This window comes from Anolis sagrei, chromosome 5 (assembly GCF_037176765.1).
Source record: "Anolis sagrei isolate rAnoSag1 chromosome 5, rAnoSag1.mat, whole genome shotgun sequence".
Classification (NCBI taxonomy): Eukaryota; Metazoa; Chordata; class Lepidosauria; order Squamata; family Dactyloidae; genus Anolis; species Anolis sagrei.
In genome coordinates this window covers 172,696,333-172,714,883 of record NC_090025.1, presented here as the reverse complement: position 1 = coordinate 172,714,883, position 18,551 = coordinate 172,696,333, and the positions used below count along the sequence as shown (strand labels likewise).

Genomic DNA, 18,551 nt, shown 5'->3' with positions numbered 1-18,551 from the left:
TTGAGATAGGACAGAGTACAAATGTTCCAAATAAATAAATAAATGTGTGTGTGTGTGTCTATATATATAGGTAAAGGTTTCGCATGACATTGAGTCTAGTTGTGTCTGACTCTGCGGGGTGGTGCTCATTTCCAAGGATGCCTCCAAGGACATGTGGCCAGGATGACTGCATGGAACGCCGTCACCTTCCCGCCGAGGCAGTACCTATTGACCTACTCATATTTTCATGTGTTTGAACTGCTAGGTTGGCAGAAGCTGGAACTAACAGTGGGAGCTCACCTGGCTCCCCAGATTCGATCCACCAACCTTTTGGTCAGTGAGTTCAGCAGCTCAGTGGTTTAACCCGCTTAACCCGCTTCACCACCAAGGGTCCTCTCTCTCTCTCTCTCTCTCTCTCTATATATATATATATATACACACACACACACATAATACACACACACACGCACACTATGTGCTTGTTAAAAACAACACCCAGATGCTGGATGACAATGGGATTGTGTTTAGAGCCAAGTTTTGTGCCTGTGCACCTTGGCAGGGCACATACATGGATTTTCCCCAAAATTGGTTTCCAGATTGGCTTCTTTGGGAAAGGGGGTAGGGAGGAATCTGTGAAGTTTTCGGATTATTTTGCAAGGTTTCATGGTATTTACCATTAAAAATTGGCCAACGAATGGGGAGGGGGTTCAAAGGTCTCCTTGGGGGCTGCGAAAATGGGAGTCAGGACACATGTGGCTTGAAAGACACCAAACGTGACACAGCATTCTGTGTTATGAAACAAAGTGGAAGTCAGAGAAGAAGGGAATGAAAACAGCTGCTGTCAGCAGCCTACAGATTATTTATTTGGTTCTCCATATACTTTTAGAATTTCTTTCCCCCTGAGGGTCATGCATATCTTTTATACACTTTCCAAAATTAGCTGTTATCAAGCTGACAGTTACTGTTTTCATCCCCTCCACTTATTATAATCCAGTATTAATAATCTCTTGGCTCTCCAGATTCCTCAGACTTCAGCTCTCAGAATCCCCAATCCACGAGGCCTATGGTCTGGGACTTGGAGAGCTAAAGATCAAAACATCCCAAAGAGTAAAGGTTGAAAATCACTCTTTGAAAGAAGACTTTTTTCCACAGATGATTATCTATAAATAAATAAATACAAAAATAGCCTAATTCAAATGAGTTCAGATTGGGAATTTCCTGGCGATGCTCAGATATGGCCCACAGAGATCCCCATCTGGCCTACAAGCTGCTTCTGCAATTATCCAGAGTGGAGACAAAAGAAAAAGAGTATTTAAAAGCTGGCAAGCTGTTGTCCAGAAGTGAACTCCACTTTGCAGCTTGAAAGTTTTTGCACTAGATTGTTGTTGTTGTTGTTGTTGTGTGTCTTGAAGTCATTTCCAACTTACAGGGGTCCCAAAGTGACCCTGTTATGGTACTTCCTTGGTCAAGTTGATTCTATATCGGAATGAAATATGCCCATTGATTTTGGAAGGAAATATTTCTTGATAGCAGTAAGCTGGGCCCAACTTTGATCCTATCTTTGTTCCAAAATATTTTGCTGCTTCCTAATATATTATGGACTCTCTCTAAGGGAAGAAACAGATGAGAACTAGTTGCTTTCAGATGAAAGCAAACCCACAGAAGGTAATAAGGAAACTTCAACAAATTGATGGATTTGGGTTTGGTAAATATTAGGAAAAGACAGAATGGTGTAGTAGTTTGCATGTAGAGCAAGGACTCTGAGAGACCATTTGAGTGCCCGCTCCATCATGGAAACCCATTGGGCATCCTCAGAAAGCATTTTCTGGAGAGTCCACAGTAAACACTCCATGTTTTTGCTAGCAGATTTGTGTTAATTGGTGGTAGATTTGTCTTAATTCAGAAAGTGTTGCCAATTTTTTGTAACCTGAACATTGAGCTAAGGGGACACCCTTTGGGGCCAGGACCCTATTTTTGCTAATGGATTTGTGTTAATTCAGAAACATTTTACTGTTGCCAAATTTTCTGTGACCCAAATATGGGTCACAGAAAATTTGGGGCTGAGACCCAAAATTTAAAAAGCAGTGATCTATACCACCACAACCACCAACTTGTTGGAGCATGAAAGAAATCAGCTAGTGTGTGCATGTCTGTCAACTGTAAAACAAGATGCATGAAGCTGATTGGTCAGGCTTTTTGTGTGGAGCTGGCTGAGCTTGGAACTTTTGGTTACCATTACATTTTTGTTCAGGTTCGAGTTATGCATGTGCTTGGAGAGAATCAGAGAGAGAAGCAGAGAGAGAAAGAGTTTGGTGTGCTCTCGTTGAAGGAGTTTATCTACATGGACAAAGAAAGACCATTTTAAATCTCTCATTAAAGGACATTATGTGAGTTGATACAACTGATCACATTGTACATAAATTGTTCTGAACTACGAAGAGTGAACTACTTATTATTCATTGTTCATCTGCTGGCATATTTTCTTTCTCTGCCAAAGCTGATCAAATGTGAACTACACGTGGTTTATTTTACATTATGCCACACAACTTACCCCATATCAATGTGCTGGATTACAATTTCCACCATGCTGTCTGAAAGCACAAGATTCCCTTCCCAAAATAGTTTTCTTCCTTGATTAACAGTGGATCATTTGGGTTTTAGAGTCGTGTTGTTCCCTTCTTAGGACCAAACCTGGATGCTTTCCCATGCAAAGCACATGTTTCCTCACTGGCCTACTGAGTCAATCATCCAAACCCCACTAAATTAATATAAACCAGGTATAGTATCTCACCATTCCTTTATGCAGCGCTCTTTTTATCCTGCCTGTGTCTAGCACAGGGAACCAGATCTCAGCAATAACACACTGCTGCGTGACATCAATGTTGCAAGAGTTCAGGATGTGGTAGATGGCTTTCATTTTCTTCACTTTGATCTGCCAGCTCCACAACTTGGTAGATGCTTCCTGCAACAGTACCTGGCGATGGGATTCTGTCTGGATGATCACCTGTAAACAAAGCACCAATAAGCAGATGTGAACTGTCTGACTTTGTTTTTTGGGAAACCCGCGCTTTGATGAACACAAGGCTAGACAAAGCTAGCAATGTTTTGGTCCCCCTAAAATCTCCATATGAGAAAACAATGGTGATAAACTTTTGGGTACTCCAGATTAGTTGGAATTCAATTCCCAGAAGACCCAGGGCCCTTCTACACATGCAGTAAAACCCAGAAGTAATCAGGATAAAGGGGGAAGGGTAAAAAATATTTGGGGACAGTGAGGTCAGAGCTGGGTTAACAGCTGAAAAGCACGTGTTTAAAAGGTGCTCTTAAAACCTGACTCCGCCCTCAAAATGTGCACCTTTACATGATTGTATATCCCTGCAGTCATGGAAAACATATGATTTCCTTCCCATCCCCCTGTGTGGACTGTTCCGGCACACTTTTTTTAACAGTTGATTGGGCTGTTAAAACATGGAGCCACGGACACACAGGTGGCTAAAGGGAGGCACAATTGAAAAGCAATCAGAACTCTATTTAACCATTCCTTTCTTTCTTATAATATTAAACAGAGCTTCATTTATAAGTTGGGTGAAGAGAGAAATAAGAAATTTGCTTCTGTGTACGTTGGGATCTCCGCATGTGTGCATTTGAAGTCCAGGACACCTCAGAGATAATTAAAAAACAAACAAACTTCTGCCCTGTCCACCATCTCGATCTGCTTCAAAGGAACATGAGAGGATGGTGGGGGACCATTTCCTGAGACTGACATGTCTGTGTGGACTTGCTGTCAGGTCCTGGGATTTTTTGCCCCATATTCCTGCGCTGTCTGGAAGCGCTCCCAGTTAGTATAGACAAAGAACAGGGATCTGGTATATGAAATGTAACGCATTTGAAGAGCAAAGTCTGAGAACCCTTGTTATAAAGATTGTCTGCCGTGGAAGATTATCTACAGAAAGTCCTCTAACGGCCAAGTTCAGATTGGGAATCTCCCAACTGTGGGTCAGATATAGAGTATAGCAGGCCTGCACAACCTGTGGCCACCCAGGTGTTTGTGACTCCAACTCCCAGGAGCCCCAGTCAGCTTACCAATAATCAGGAATTCTGGGAGTTGAGGTGCAAAAACCTGGAGGACCATAAGTTGTGCAGGTTTGGTCTATAGGAATCTTCCATCTGACCTACAACCATAATTATCTCTGATTCAGAACTGAAGATAAGTAAGAAGAGGTATTTAGAGGCTGACAAGCCATTATATGGAACTAGGCCCTTTGAGCAAAGGCCCTAGTTGCCAAACTGCAACAGCAAGAGCTATCCAATCAATTGTTTCTTCTTGAGATTTCATTGGATGCTCCTTGGTGTTTCTCTCTCTTTGTTTTTGTCCATGGGAAGCCATGCTATCCTGGGTTTTGAGGACATAAAGCCTTAAAAGTGAGTTTTCTGAGCTCTGGTCAAGACAGTGTGGGTCCAGCAGGTGACATCTGCTATACTTTATCACCAAATCGTAAGAGTACAGCCAAAGGTCACCTACAGTGTTTAGATCCTCAATCCTTGTGTTCACACCAGCAGCCATTTCTCGCCGCTCTCCAGCCGACTCTGGGCAAGGGTACACTGTGGCCCGGAAACTAGCAAGGAAACAAGACCAAAGAGAGTGAGCAGACATTGACTGGTGTGCCCAAGCGTTGGATACACCTCAAGACAAGATTATTCTGGAACTCAAACCAGGACCGAAATATATGTGTCAATTAGACAGGGCAGAACTTCCAGCCAATTTGTCATTTGAGCAACTTTCTCTCATATCTTTGAAGCATGATCATAAAAAAGTGATGGGCAGTAGAGCTTTTTGCATTATAATCATAACAAAATTCAGTAGAGGGTTTGTTATTTATTATGCAACGAAATCAATTCCAAATAATTCATTAGTCTGTCTATTTGTAACATGTAGTTACAAATCTGTCTCCACCAGTAAATAACACAAGCCAACAAGTATTTTTCATCAGATATAATTTTAGGCTATTCTTATAGAGTTTTTTGCATTGAATTCAGATCTGTGTTTATTTTTCTCTATGATAGGTAGTTTTTGTGATGAGGCTAATTGAACAATTAATGCATCTACGCACTGATATCAATAGAATCTAATTGACAACAGAGCATAAATGCATTAATTGTTCTATTGGCCTCATCGCAAAAACTACACATGATAGAGAAAAAAATTAACATAGATCTGAATTCAGCGCAAAACTCTCTAAGAATGACCTAAAATAATATCAGATGAAAAATACTTGTTGGCTTGTAGTTAGATTCTACTGGTATCAGTGAATAAATACATTAATTATTTGATTAGCCTCATCTCAAAAACTACAAGTGATAGAGAAAAAATAAACACAGATCTGAATTCAGTGCAAAACTCTATAAGAATGACCTAAAATTATATCTGATGAAAAATACTTGTTGGCTTGTGTTACATGAATATGATGTGAAATGTGCAGACTTTACAGTAGTTCATTTTAATGTACCATTTGTCATATTTTAAAAAGTTGACGTGATGGAAAAAAATAAAGACATATTTTAAATCAGCATAAAATTAATTTAAACTGTACTATTTTCATAGCCCCAGCTTCTGCCAACATAGCAATTCAAAAACATACAAATGTGAGTAGATCAATAGGTAAGGCTTCAGTGGGAAGGAAACTACGCTCCATGCAGTCATGCTGGCAACATGACCTTGGAGGTGTCTATGGACAATGTTGGCTCTTTGGCTTAGTCGTGTCCCAGAGTCGGACACGACTAGACATAATATCAGGAGAAACCTTTATCTTTGCTTACTCTCATTTCTGATTATTAGAAAAAGTTTGATTTTGTTGTATATTGTATCTCAGGCATGAGCAAACTTCAGCCCTCCAGGTGTTTTGGACATCAACCCCCACAATTCCTAGCAGCCCAAGCCTGCTGTAACTGCACTATATCCACCTCAAAACACATTGCACTGCTTCTTGCATGCCTGCAGTGACTAATCTTTGCAAAGCTAGAACTTGATCGCAAGGCAATCCTTGCTTATCTGTGAACAAGGACACAAGAGAAAGGTGAGAGTCCACACAGCACACTGCCTTTTCAATTTCAAGCAGAAAGTGCCACAAATCCATAATAATCTTCACTGCAGTTCCAACTCTGAAATGGGATCTCTGACAAAATATTCCTTCTTAAAAAGCCAAGCCTCAAAATCCCTTTTCAGCATTACTTCAGGCTCACATGCTGCAGAGCTCTTAACACACATTTTTAAATTGGACTTTCTAATCATGCCTGACAGATTATTCCTCTTTGCTGCAACCCACAAACACTGCACTTTTCCTTCCACGTTATCACGGCAATGTGGCTTTGATCTTCTCACAGTGTCAGTTTTACCGTAATGACACATACATCTAAGAAAGCTCAAGGAGAAATCGCCGGGGAGCCTTCAGTTTGATAAATCGGCTGCTGCGTTCACAGCAGCATCCCAGCATCTGCAAATGAAAGACCTGGACAGGGCTGTCATTTTCTGCTCTACCTTCCTTTTAAAACAAACTTGTATATGAAAAGCTCGGAAACATTGCCTTTGTAGATCATACCTCCCCAAATCCCCATTTAGTATGGCAAGCTGGAAGACTTGCAGAACTCTGGACCAAAAAGCAAACAAACAAAAACCATTCTAAGCCTTATGTTTGTGTGATTATTGATTATTGATTATTAATTATTAGCAAATCAATAGTAAAAGGTAAAGGTTTCACCTGACATTAAGTCTAGTCATGCCTTATTCTGGGGGGTGGTGCTCATCTCCATTTTTAAGCCAAAGAGCCAGCGTTGTCCATAGACACCTCCAAGCCATGTGGCCAGCATGACTGCATGAAGCGCCATTACCTTCCCACAGAAGCAGTACCTATTGATCTACTCAGATTTGCATGTTTTCGAACTGCTAGGTTGGCAGATACTGGGGCTAACAGTGGGAGTTCATCTCACTTCCTGGATTTGACCCGCCAACCTTTCGGTCAGCAAGTTCAACAGCTCAGAGGTTTAATCCGCTGCACCACCAGGGGTCCAAGCAAATAAACAGTTAAATATAGATGCTGAAATGTCAACCTAATGTCAAATTGAATTGTACTTAGAAAAATAACTTTGAGGCCTACACCTCTCAGAATTTTAGAAACTGCAGTCCCCCAAAATAATATGTGAATGAATAAAAAACAAATATGAATTGAGAGCTCTTTGTGAACGAATTAGATAGAACTTCAACTTCAGAAATGGAAATAACACAAAGCTTCTAACAGAAAATAAGAGATGTTCGTGCAGAGGTTTAAATCCTTGCTGGGATGGATTTACAGGAATAGTAAAAATGAGTTGATGTCAATGAAAACTTAATAAAGTCCAATTCCTGTGTCCACGAGGGGATTCTGAACATACAATGGAAAAATGAAACTGTTGATAACAGCAAACCTAGTTTAAATTAACAACGTCTGCCAGAAGTTACCATAGGAGGACCTAGAAAATTCCTAGACAAATAATAATAATAATAATAATAATAATAATAATAATAATAAACTTTATTTATACCCCACTACCATCTCCCCAATGGGGACTCGGGGTGGCTACTTTGTCAGATCAGGGTATGGGGCATATATTGTACAACATAAATTGGATCTAATCCTATGTGTTCAGAGAAAGCTACATATTCATAAATGGTTCCCAACCTGTGGACCGTGGACCACCGTAAGAATGAAAATATGGTCTGCGGCCTCACCATTACTACATCATTGCTTTGAAACCCTCTTATAGTGTCAAGGCAATGGGGATGTCAGGAGGGGAGGCTGACTTCCCACAAAAGATTACTACTACCACATCAGCTCTAGATTATTAAATATGGTTTTCTCTGGGTGCGCAGATGGCGACTACTGGATAACATATGTTTTGTATCAGAAACTAGAACTGATGTAGTCTATCCAATGCAATTTTCTGATTCGGCACTCCAAATAACCAAACTGAATTTAAAGTTGACCAAAAATCAATTTGTAACCCGTTTGGTACTAATGTTGGAGAGTGGTCCCGGGTCAAAAAAAAAAAGGTTGGGAACCACTGTTATACATAGCCTAGCAATGGTTGACATATCTATCTCCAAATATAACTAGAGTTTCCAGAAAGCCTTACTATTCTGTTCAAAAAATGTAGACAGTCACAATTTGCCCAACTTATCCACAGATCACAATCGGTCAATCACAAAAACAAGGTCCAAAGCCCAATTCACGAACAACAGACAAGAACTGGGCAAATGTGCCTCAGGATACAAGGTCAGTTACTCTGACCCTTTACCCTGCGTAGGAGTCTTACTTATTCCTCAACCCCTCATCAGCTATAGACAAAATGAAATCAAACAAACAACAGCAATAGTTTATTTTTACCCATCACAGATCTTCTTGATTTTCAGCCTAAGCTGCTCCCCTTGGTAGAAGATAATGAACACATTCTTTTTCATCTCTTCTTTCTGGAGAAAAAAAATAAATGCAGTATAAGTAGAATTTTTTAAAAATAATAAAAAATTGAGCTGCACTGGATGCCGAACACGATGTGAGAGATGGCAATATGGAAACGACTTCTACACTTACAGTGACAGGATCTTCTAGAGGAGTGTCCATTTCACTGAATCTCAGATAGATGTTTCCCCGGCAAGCTCTCCACAGCAAACGTTCAAACGGCACCATCCTTTCCCTCTTGATCACCCCAGCTATGAATCTGTGGGACAGAAGACAAAATGGATATATGACACATATATTCTTTTTGCATTATGTTGTTTCCTCGAAAATAAGACTGTGTCTTATATTAATTTTTGCTACCAAGGATGCGCTAGGTCTTATTTTCAGGGAGTGTCTTATTTTTCCATGAAGAAGAATTCACATTTATTGTTGAAAAAAAAAATGAACATTTGTTATATAGTGTACAGTAGTTGTCAGTATATAATAACTATACTGGCTCTCACACACAGGGCCACAAAAAATAAGGGCTGTAAAGTACCTGGCTCCTACACACTGTCTGGAGACTGCAATGATCTCCCACAGCAGTTCCAGCACTACTTGTACAGCAGAGCTCTGCAAGTGCAGCATTTTTTCGAATGAAGCACAGAGTGTTTGAGAGACATCCGTAGGGATACCAAGGTGCTTGTTTATAAAGCTATTGTCCTCCTAACTCTGCTATATGCTTGTGAAACATGGACTGTCTACAGACATCACATGTAGCTCCTGGAACAATTGCATCAGCATTGCCTCCAAAAAATCCTGCAAATCTCTTGGGAGACAGGTGGACAAATATCAGCATGCTGGAAGAAGTAAAGATCACCAGTACTAAAGCGATGGTCCTCCACCATCAACTCTGCCCGAGCACCATCTCCCAAAGCAGTTGCTCTAATCAGAACTCAAGAATGGAGAATGGAATGTTGGAGGACAGGAAAAGAGATTTAAAGATGGGCTCAAAGCCAACCTTAAAAACTGTGGCATAGAACTGGGAATCCCTGGCCCTTGAGTACTCTAGCTGGAGGTCAGCTGTGACCAGCAGTGCTGTAGAATTTGAAGAGGCACGAATGGAGGGCGAAAGAGAGAAACATGCCAAGAGGAAGATGTGTCAAGTCATCCCCAACAGGACCATCTTCCACCTGGAAACCAATGCCCTCTCTAGGGGGGGACCTTGCGAGTCAAGAATAAGGCTCCACAGTCACCTACGGACCCACCATAGGTGACTGTGGACCCTATTATTTGGACAAATAGGGATCGCCTAAGTAAGTAAGTATACAGCAGGGATGGTATTGCAGCTTCCGGGGGAGCTTCCAAACAAAAACTTTGCTAGGTCTTATATTTAGCAATTCAGCAAAACCTCTACTAGGTCTTATTTTCAGGGGATGACTTATTTTCGGGAAACAGGCTAGTAAAACATTAGAGTGGCTAACTAATGCTACACTTATGTGTCATATTTATGTATTTGAGCCAATTCCCATATGGATGCACATATCTTCGTGCTGTTTTCCTTAACTATTTTTACTGCACAGAATTTCAGTTTCAACTGTCCATCTTTGCCCTCTAAGTGTAAATGTAGAACTAACTGGAATCTGCAGCAGAGATACAATCCTAGGATAAAGAGAAAGAAGTAAATACTTATAGATACTACAGATAGTTCGTTCTGATTTTTAAAAGAGCAGGGATTTCAATGAGGTGTTTGGAGATGCACCTACTTGGTAGAAGTAATGCAGTTTGACACCACGTTAACTGTCATGGCTCAATGTTATGGAATCCTGGGAGCCATAGTTTTGCAAGATCTTTAGGTTTCTTTGCCAAAGCTGGTGTCTCATCAAGATAGAAATACTAGGATTCCGTAGCATTGAGTCATGGCAGTAAAATATCAGTTGCCACTTGACCTTCTGCCTGCCAATGTTGCTGGAGAGATGTCCCAGCAATCAGAGGTTTAAAGTATTTGGTTGATAAATGTGTCCTCTTTTTTATTTTTCTAACTAATGAGGAAAATGTCTTTGTGGAAATAAATCAACAGAAGCAACACTAACCCGAGTTTTGCAGCAGCTGCTGCTGGAGTACTTTTTAGTTCCAAAAGTCCAGACGTGTCTTCATTGAAGAAATCATCAGGCAAATTAGTTTCAGTCTGAAAACAGGAATAATATAAATCTTACAGTGGTGTCTTGAAAATAATTTCATTGAAAGTCATTTCTCAGTATTGCTCAAACTACTCTTATTTATGTTGTTTGAGGTCACATCTATATTGAAATCTGGGTTGTTGTAGGTTTTCTGGGCTATATGGCCATGTTCTAGAGGTATTCTCTCTTGACATTTTGCCTGCATCTATGGCTAGTATCCTCAGAAGTTGTGACCTCACAACCTCTGAGGATGCCTCCATAGATGCAGGTAAAACGTCAAGAGAGAATGCTTCTAGAACATGGCCATATAGCCTGAAAAATCTATAACATCCCAGTGATTCTGGCCATAAAAACCTTTGACAATACATTATACTGAAATCTTTAACTGGTTTATTGGAGCCAGACTGCATCTACAACTGTAGAAACAATGATACTCCTAAATTTCCAACTTAAGGTGCTTCCAGACAGTGCCAAAATGCAGCATTAATATGCAGGATAAACCAACCCAAGACCCACACAGACCTGCCAGTCCACATAATGGTGGGATTAAAAAAAATGCCACCGGATTCCCCTCTTTCCCAATAGTTAATTAATATTATAAAGCGGAAGACGGCCCAGAAGCTTTAACTAGTCCAACGGGCAGCAGTCAGACTTCTAACTGGAACTGCATACAGGGAGCAAACAACTCCTTTGTTGTGTCAGCTTCACTGGCTGCCAATATGCTACCGAGCCTAATTTAAAGTGCTGGTCCTGGCCTATAAAACCCTGAACAGTTCTGGTAGAACTTACCTGTCTGAACAAATCTCCTCCTATAAACCTACTAAAACTTTAAGATCATCTGGGGAGGCCCTGCTCTCGGTCCCAAATTCTTCGCAAGCGTGACTGGTGCAGATGAGAGACAGGGCCTTCTCCGTGGTGGCTCCTCTGCAGTGGAACTCCCTCTGCAGGCCCCATCCCTTCTAGCTTTCAGAAAAAAGCTAAAGACTTGGCTTTGCACACAAGTGTTCGAAGAATATGTTACTAATTAAGAATTTGAGCAAACATTTGAGCAAGGTTATCGGATAAGTGGAACTATGCAGCTTATATGTTTTTAATTTGTATACTGTTTTATGTGTTTTATTGATTAACTGTTAATCATTTTAACTGTGGGATACATTTTAATGTTTATTGTTTGTTTTCACCAGCATTGAATTTTTGCTGGACCTGTAAGCTGCCTTGAGTCCCCTTGGGTGAGAAAGGTGGGGTAAAAAATGAAGTAAATTAAAATAAACACTTTCAGAGACTTCTAATGGCTCTCCTCTTCTCCTTTATAGAAACCAGCTAGAAAACCATCTGTGTCTCCGTAGGAGCCCAAAAAGCTGAATAGCTGTTTCAGGCTTTTAAAAACCAGAACAGGGCAGGAAGTAGTCTCCACAGGCGGTAAAGAGGGAAATCCCAAACTTTACATAACTGCAGGGCCACACAGTCATGGGAAAATCCAATTTTTTTGTCCAGAACCGGGATATATGGGGACCTTTTTGAATTGGGTTTTCTCTCTGTTGCTGCGATTGAGCACGGATTTAGTACAAAGGTCACCTAGCTACCTCCCCTTTTGACCTATTCTCACCCATTTCTTTTGTGTTGTGTGGAAGGGCCAAAAGTGTTTCCTTGGCAAGATTGTTCCCCAAGGCCACCCAGTTTCTTAGCCAAGCAGAACTCAAATGACAATGAAATGATGAAGGACAACAATGAGTTGCCTAGACTCAAACCCTATCTCCAGACTTGTAGTCTAACACTCAAATGACCACCCCACACAAACTCTTTTATTTTATTTTGACTATACATCACCTCAAAGAAGTCTTGGGTTTTCTTTAGGAGATGCTTCAATTCAGTGAGTTCGAGAAAGTTCTGCTTCAATGCCTGAAGGTTTTGGTTGGCTTCTTGCAGTTCCCCTTCCAGCTTCTCCAAAACACCCTGTTTATCGGCAGAGAATAAAAAGAAAAACAAAGGAAGATCCAATTATGCCTTCACGCGCCTTGCTGCTGACAAAACAGATTACTACAAAGATGGATTATTATGTGGCAAACCTTTCAAAATATGTCTCTCGGCAGGTTAGGCAATCTTGCCGCAAATATTAAAAATCTGTTTCTGAGCATGAATGATTCATGAACGGCACAAATTATGTACAGACACCAAAATAAGTAATAGAAAGCACAACAAATCTCCGGTTTGCAGTAAGTGAAATGATGAATGACAACGATGAGTTGCTAACAACTTTTGTAATGATTGCTTCTCTAAGATACAAGGTGCTGCTCTATTTCTTAATTCTATTCCTTAACTCTAGGAGGCTTAAATAATGAACATATCCAACAGGGCAGGAGATGGCAAACAGAGGTAGCAGGGATGCATATAGCCCCAAGGCTGTTTCTGTGACTTTCTTAATCATCCTACTTCTGGCCAAACAGAAAAGGCAAACTGCTTCTCCTGGAAAGTTCCCAATGTGGCAACTGGGCCCCCTTCTGCACTGCCATATAATTGTTGTTGTTGTTATTGTTCAGTCGTTCAGTCTTTTCCAACTCTTCGTGACCTCTTTTTATTTATTTATTACTTTATTTATGCCCCACCACCTTCTCCCCTGTGGGACTCAGGGTGGCTAACATGAGGCCAAGCCTGACAAATACAATAAACAAAATAAAATACATATATCAGATTATCTATATAAATAAAAATGTAATGTTCATTTGTGGGATTAACAGAACTCAAAAACCACTGGGCGAACGGACACCAAATTTGGACACAAGACACTTAACAACCCAATGTATGTCCTTCACTCAAAAAAATTGATTTTGTTATTTGGGAGTTGTAGTTGCTGGGATTTATAGTTCATCTACAACCAAAGAGCATTCTGAACCCCACCAACGATAGAAGTGAGCCAGATTTCCCATACAGAACCCCCATGAGCAACAGAAAATACTGGAAGGGTTTGGTGGGCAGTGTCCTTTGGTTTTGGAGTTGTAGTTCACCTACATCCAGAGAGCACTGTGGACTCAAACAATGATGGATCTGGACCAAACTTGACACGAATACTCAAAATGCCCAAATGTGAACACTGGTGGAGTTTGGGGAAAATAGAATCTTGACATTTGGGATTTGTAGTTGCTGGGATTTATAGTTCACCTACAATCACAGAGCATTCTGAACCCCACCAAAGATAGAATTGGGCCAAACCTCCCACACAGAACCCCCATGTGGGCCACAGCAACGCGTGGCAGGGGACAGCTAGTAACTCAAACAGAATACAAACAATTAAAGAAAATAACACAGAGGGATAAAACACCGGGTATGAGGTAAGATGAAAAGTTAAAAACAAAGAGTTGAACAATTTGGGTTGGGCCAAATGTAAGGATAAAGTAATAAAGAACTGTGATCTGGGACTAGCCCCTTTAGTTCGAATTTCTGTCTTAATTTCCAAACAAAGTCCATTTTTATGTCTGAATTACATCAGTGGGTGGAACTTAATGCATAACACCTAGGAACATCACCAAGGCTTCTCCCCAGGTCTCAGGTTTGCTCTTTCTATCGGTAACCTCAGTGTTGCAAACCAGATTCTCTCTTTTATCCTCATAACACGCTAGTGAGGCAGGTCAAGGGGAGAGGAAGAGTGACCAGCATAAGATCATATTCTGAAAACTTGAATTTGAATCTCTGAAATCTCATTTCGGCATTCTCACTTCTACACCCCAATGTGGCAGAGAAGTAGGAACAGAGGAAGTGGATGAACTCATCTCAATCCTTCATGAGATGAACTTGTTTACAAAGACATTATTGCCCGAAGGACACGGTAGATTTGGATTTATTGCTTAAAATGAGTTTCCGTTTGACTGTTGGTCTAATGAAGTGCTTGTTGTTTTTCCTAAAGCCATCTTCTCCATCTTGATGACCTCCAGAGCAGAAATCACATCATCCTGATTCTCCCTGTACCTTATGTAGGAGTTGAAGTCCACTGTATCTGGGAGGTATTAGATAGGAAATGCCATCCTAAGATATGGGATCAGTCCACACCACACAGAAGGCCTCCAGACAGCTACAAGTTTAGCAAGAAAGCAACAGTTCTTCGTGCTTCTCTTCAGGCCATAATTGAGAAGAACATATCACAAGTACCCTTACCTCTAAGTCAATCATTTCTCGTGGCAGTGGAGTCTCTGGGTATTTCACAGGCTTTTGAAATGGTATGTCTTCCCCCATCTCAATTTCTAAGAAGCCTGTAAGCAAGTCAAACAGAAGAGTCAGGCCATCTCATTTTCCTAAGTGGGTCCTAAAATAATTCATGTCTGAACTTTTCCAAGAGGCCAAAATGATTAAACTGAGGTTGTCACATTTGAGCCATATTGTGAGAACAGAAGATTCACTAGAAAACATGACAATCTTGGTAATGTGGGGAACAGTAGAGTGACTTGGAGGTCTTTCCTTGATAGGGCTGCCTTAAGTGGAAGTTGATTTAAAGTAATAAACAGCAAATGATACTGGAAGTAAGGCAGCCCTCTTTATCTTGGATTGGTCTGTCCATCCACTATCGGATGACAAGAAGTACTGTATCCTCTTACTTGTGAAAAAGATTCCTCCAGGCTTCAGTCCTGCCGGCACAGGGGTTTAACCCACTGCGCCACCGGAGAGACCACTGAAACAAACAGACTGGAAACCACTCGAGGAATATAATGAAACTAATTAAATATGCACGTGAACTATTGAAGTCAAGTAATAGATGTAAGAGAGAAAATAAGCTTTAGGAAAAAGGGGGAAATAAAGTTATCAAAGATAAACTCCCTAGCAGAGTAAAGGGAGAAAACACAGACTGAAACTTAAAACATTGCCAAGAAGAAGAATAGAAGTCAAACTGTTGATTTATTTGGGGGGGGGGGGGGAGCTGTTTTTCTTGTTGTTGTTGTTGTTGTTTTTGCTCTAAGTGTTGTGCACACCCCTACCTCTTTTGGAACCTATATACCACCCACACCCCTTTCTCCTATCCCCCACTTTTTCTGAGATCTCCTATAACATTGTATTTGAAAACACCAATAAAAATATTTTTAAAAATATATATTACCAATTATATTTATGCTTCAGATAATGTGGTTTTTTCTATATGTGTTGCAAGAATGCACCATTGCTTTTGTTTCTGCTGGTTTTTATATGCACTAATCTAATTGAATGTTTTGTTTACTTAGCTACAATATTGTGATTTGGACTAATCTATGGTAGTGAAACCAAGATTTATCACCCTGCTGACACCAACCCTAGTGGTGCTACCGAAGCTGTGCTAGCAATTATGATAGTCAGCAATTCTCCATAGTGTCAGGTTGAGGTTTACATCATCTGACATCCGATGTCTTTTTTAGCTGCAGGTGTCAGGAATGGGATCTGAAAGAATGCACTCTATCCCTTTAGCTGTTGTCTTTTTTCTAATAGTGACTCTAATAATCACAACTAATAATCACTCTGCAGGTATTCTTGCTTTTTTTGCTTAAAGGTTTTCTGTGGTAAGAAAACAGAAGATGGAACAGAAAAACAAGGAAGGGCTATAACTGGGGGACATCACCATCTGAAGCACATAAAATTTAGCAATTGAGACAAAGCAATGGCATGTCAAAAGCCTCCCATAGAACCACTCATGGTCTTCCATTCCAGTTGACACTCAATTTCTAGAGACCCCTTAAGTGCGAAAGAAAAGGGGGAAAATAGATGTCAACAATCTTTACAGCGCAATCCCTCAAGTTGGGTGTTTTGAAATAGAAATCCACTCCACAGTATGCTTCCCTAAACACAGCTCTGTGAAAATAAAATAAAATCTACTTACGAAGGATTCTTTCCAAGGATTCACATCTTCTCACTTCATTCACAAACTTCCTTTGGAAGCTGTTCACATTCGCATTCAACTAAACAGCAGTCAACGAACAACAAAAACAATATAGAAATTAAACAATGGAAAACAAATGAATTAGCCCTTTCTTCAAATACTGATACAATTCTAAACATATTTGTTCCTTATTACTGCAAGTGGTGACTAGACATTGAGAAAATCTTCATTTCAGAATATTTTTTCAATCAATATTTACTGATGTTTGTAAAATTCAAAGGGCAGCCCTAAAATCCTGATCTACCCAAATGTTTCTAATGGTCTACTCACATCTCTGAACTGAACCAGGCCCAGCTCTCCAAGTTCTGCCACACAGCAATAGGCCGACTCCACTTGAAGAAAAAGCTGCGAGAGGCACATCTCTTCGCTCCGAAAAACGGACCCCATCTTGCATGCTCCTCTGCGGAGAGATTGAAAGAAATGCTTAGAATTAAGGTTTCGTCTCAGGAGGACCAAGCATTAGCTCAGTTCTGAGTACACCATTCAAGAAGGACGAGAAGCTGGAAGGTGTCCAAGAGAAAGACAACCAGAATGGACAAAGTTCTGGTTTGCTTTGATTGCATTTTCCTGCATGGGAAGGGTTGGACTGCATGCCCTTGTGGTCTCTTCCAACTCTATAATTCTGTGATCCTAGAGTGAAAACCTGGTTCTTTGAGCAAGAGTTTGGAACTTCAGAATGACCAGATAAACTCAAATTGGAATATGAACTAGGAACGGCTAAAATGATGGAACGGTTGAGGTTTTGAACAAGAAGACATAGTTTTTATAATTTTATTGTTTATTGCTTTTATGTTTTTTAAATGTATTGTGGTGTGATTTTTTGCTTTTAACTGATTTTTATATATGGCATCTAATTGTTACTGATTTGTACACTGCCCTGAGTCACCTTCGGGCTGATATGGGCGGGATAAAAGTGATGTAAATAAATAAATAAAATAAAATGTATACCATTTGAATTTTGCTCAGTATGAAAATATAATGTACATTGATTTTGTGCATTGGGCAACATGGGTTTTAATCAGGAATAAGGTAAACCTATCAATAATAACGGGTGTGAGAGCTGGACCTTAGGGAAGGCTGAGCGAAGGAAGATAGATGCTTTTGAACTGTGGTGTTGGAGGAAAGTGCTGAGAGTGCTTGGACTGCGAGATCCAACCAGTCCATCCTCCAGGAAATAAAGCCCGGCTGCTCACTGGAGGGAAGGATACTAGAGACAAAGTTGAAGTCCTTTGGCCACATCATGAGGAGACAGCAAAGCCTGGAGAAGACAATTATGCTGGGGAAGGTGGAAGGTAAAAGGAAGAGGGGCCGACCAAGGGCAAGATGGTTGGATGGCATCCTTGAAGTGACTGGACTGACCTTGAAGGAGCTGGGGGTGGTGACGGCCGACAGGGAGCTCTGGCGTGGGCTGGTCCATGAGGTCACGAAGAGTTGGAGACGACTGAGCGAATGAACAACAACATCAATAATAATAATAATAATAATAATAATAAACTTTATTTGTACCCCGCCACCATCTCCCCAAAGGGGACTTGGGGCGGCTTACATGAGGCCAAGCCCAGTAGTGCATCACAACAAAATAACACAAAAGTATAAAACAGACATCACAATAAAACAGAGCATAAAAATACAATAAATAATGCAAAATAATACAGTGCAATATCAAACACAATCACAATGAATGGGCCACATGTGCAAGGTACAATGATAAAAACTCAGGATGAGCTTCTGCCAACCTAGCAGATTGAAAACATGTAAATGTGAGTAGATCAATAGGTATTGCTTCAGCAGGAAGGTAATGGCACTCCATACAGTCAAGCTGGCCACATTGCCTTGGAGGTGCCTATTGATAATGCCGGCTCTTTGGCTTAGAAATGGAGATGAGCACCAACCCCCAGAATCGGACATGACTAGACTTAATGTCAGGGAAACCTTGACCTTCACCTTTTTATCAATGTCTCTTTCATTACCCTTCTAAGAAGGCATGCAAAAGCTTGCACTGTAAAAGTATATAAGAAAATGTACTACGGTAGT

General features: G+C 40.5%; 1 protein-coding gene across 2 annotated transcripts in view; it reads right to left on the bottom strand.

Moving 5' to 3' along the window:
* The window catches only part of ATP6V0A4 (ATPase H+ transporting V0 subunit a4), a 51,249-nt gene extending 34,345 nt beyond the window's left edge, over positions 1 to 16,904 (bottom strand). For both annotated transcript variants that reach the window (XM_060779705.2, XM_060779706.2), the window contains exons 1-9: positions 16,788 to 16,904; positions 16,458 to 16,536; positions 14,774 to 14,868; positions 12,455 to 12,580; positions 10,541 to 10,635; positions 8,601 to 8,727; positions 8,397 to 8,479; positions 4,502 to 4,595; positions 2,771 to 2,983 (exon numbers count right to left, since the gene is read on the bottom strand). In XM_060779705.2, coding sequence (XP_060635688.2) covers positions 2,771 to 2,983; positions 4,502 to 4,595; positions 8,397 to 8,479; positions 8,601 to 8,727; positions 10,541 to 10,635; positions 12,455 to 12,580; positions 14,774 to 14,868; positions 16,458 to 16,536; positions 16,788 to 16,904 — 1,029 coding nt within the window. The remainder of the gene's footprint in view (positions 1 to 2,770; positions 2,984 to 4,501; positions 4,596 to 8,396; positions 8,480 to 8,600; positions 8,728 to 10,540; positions 10,636 to 12,454; positions 12,581 to 14,773; positions 14,869 to 16,457; positions 16,537 to 16,787) is intronic.
* Positions 16,905 to 18,551: the final 1,647 nt, after the last annotated feature.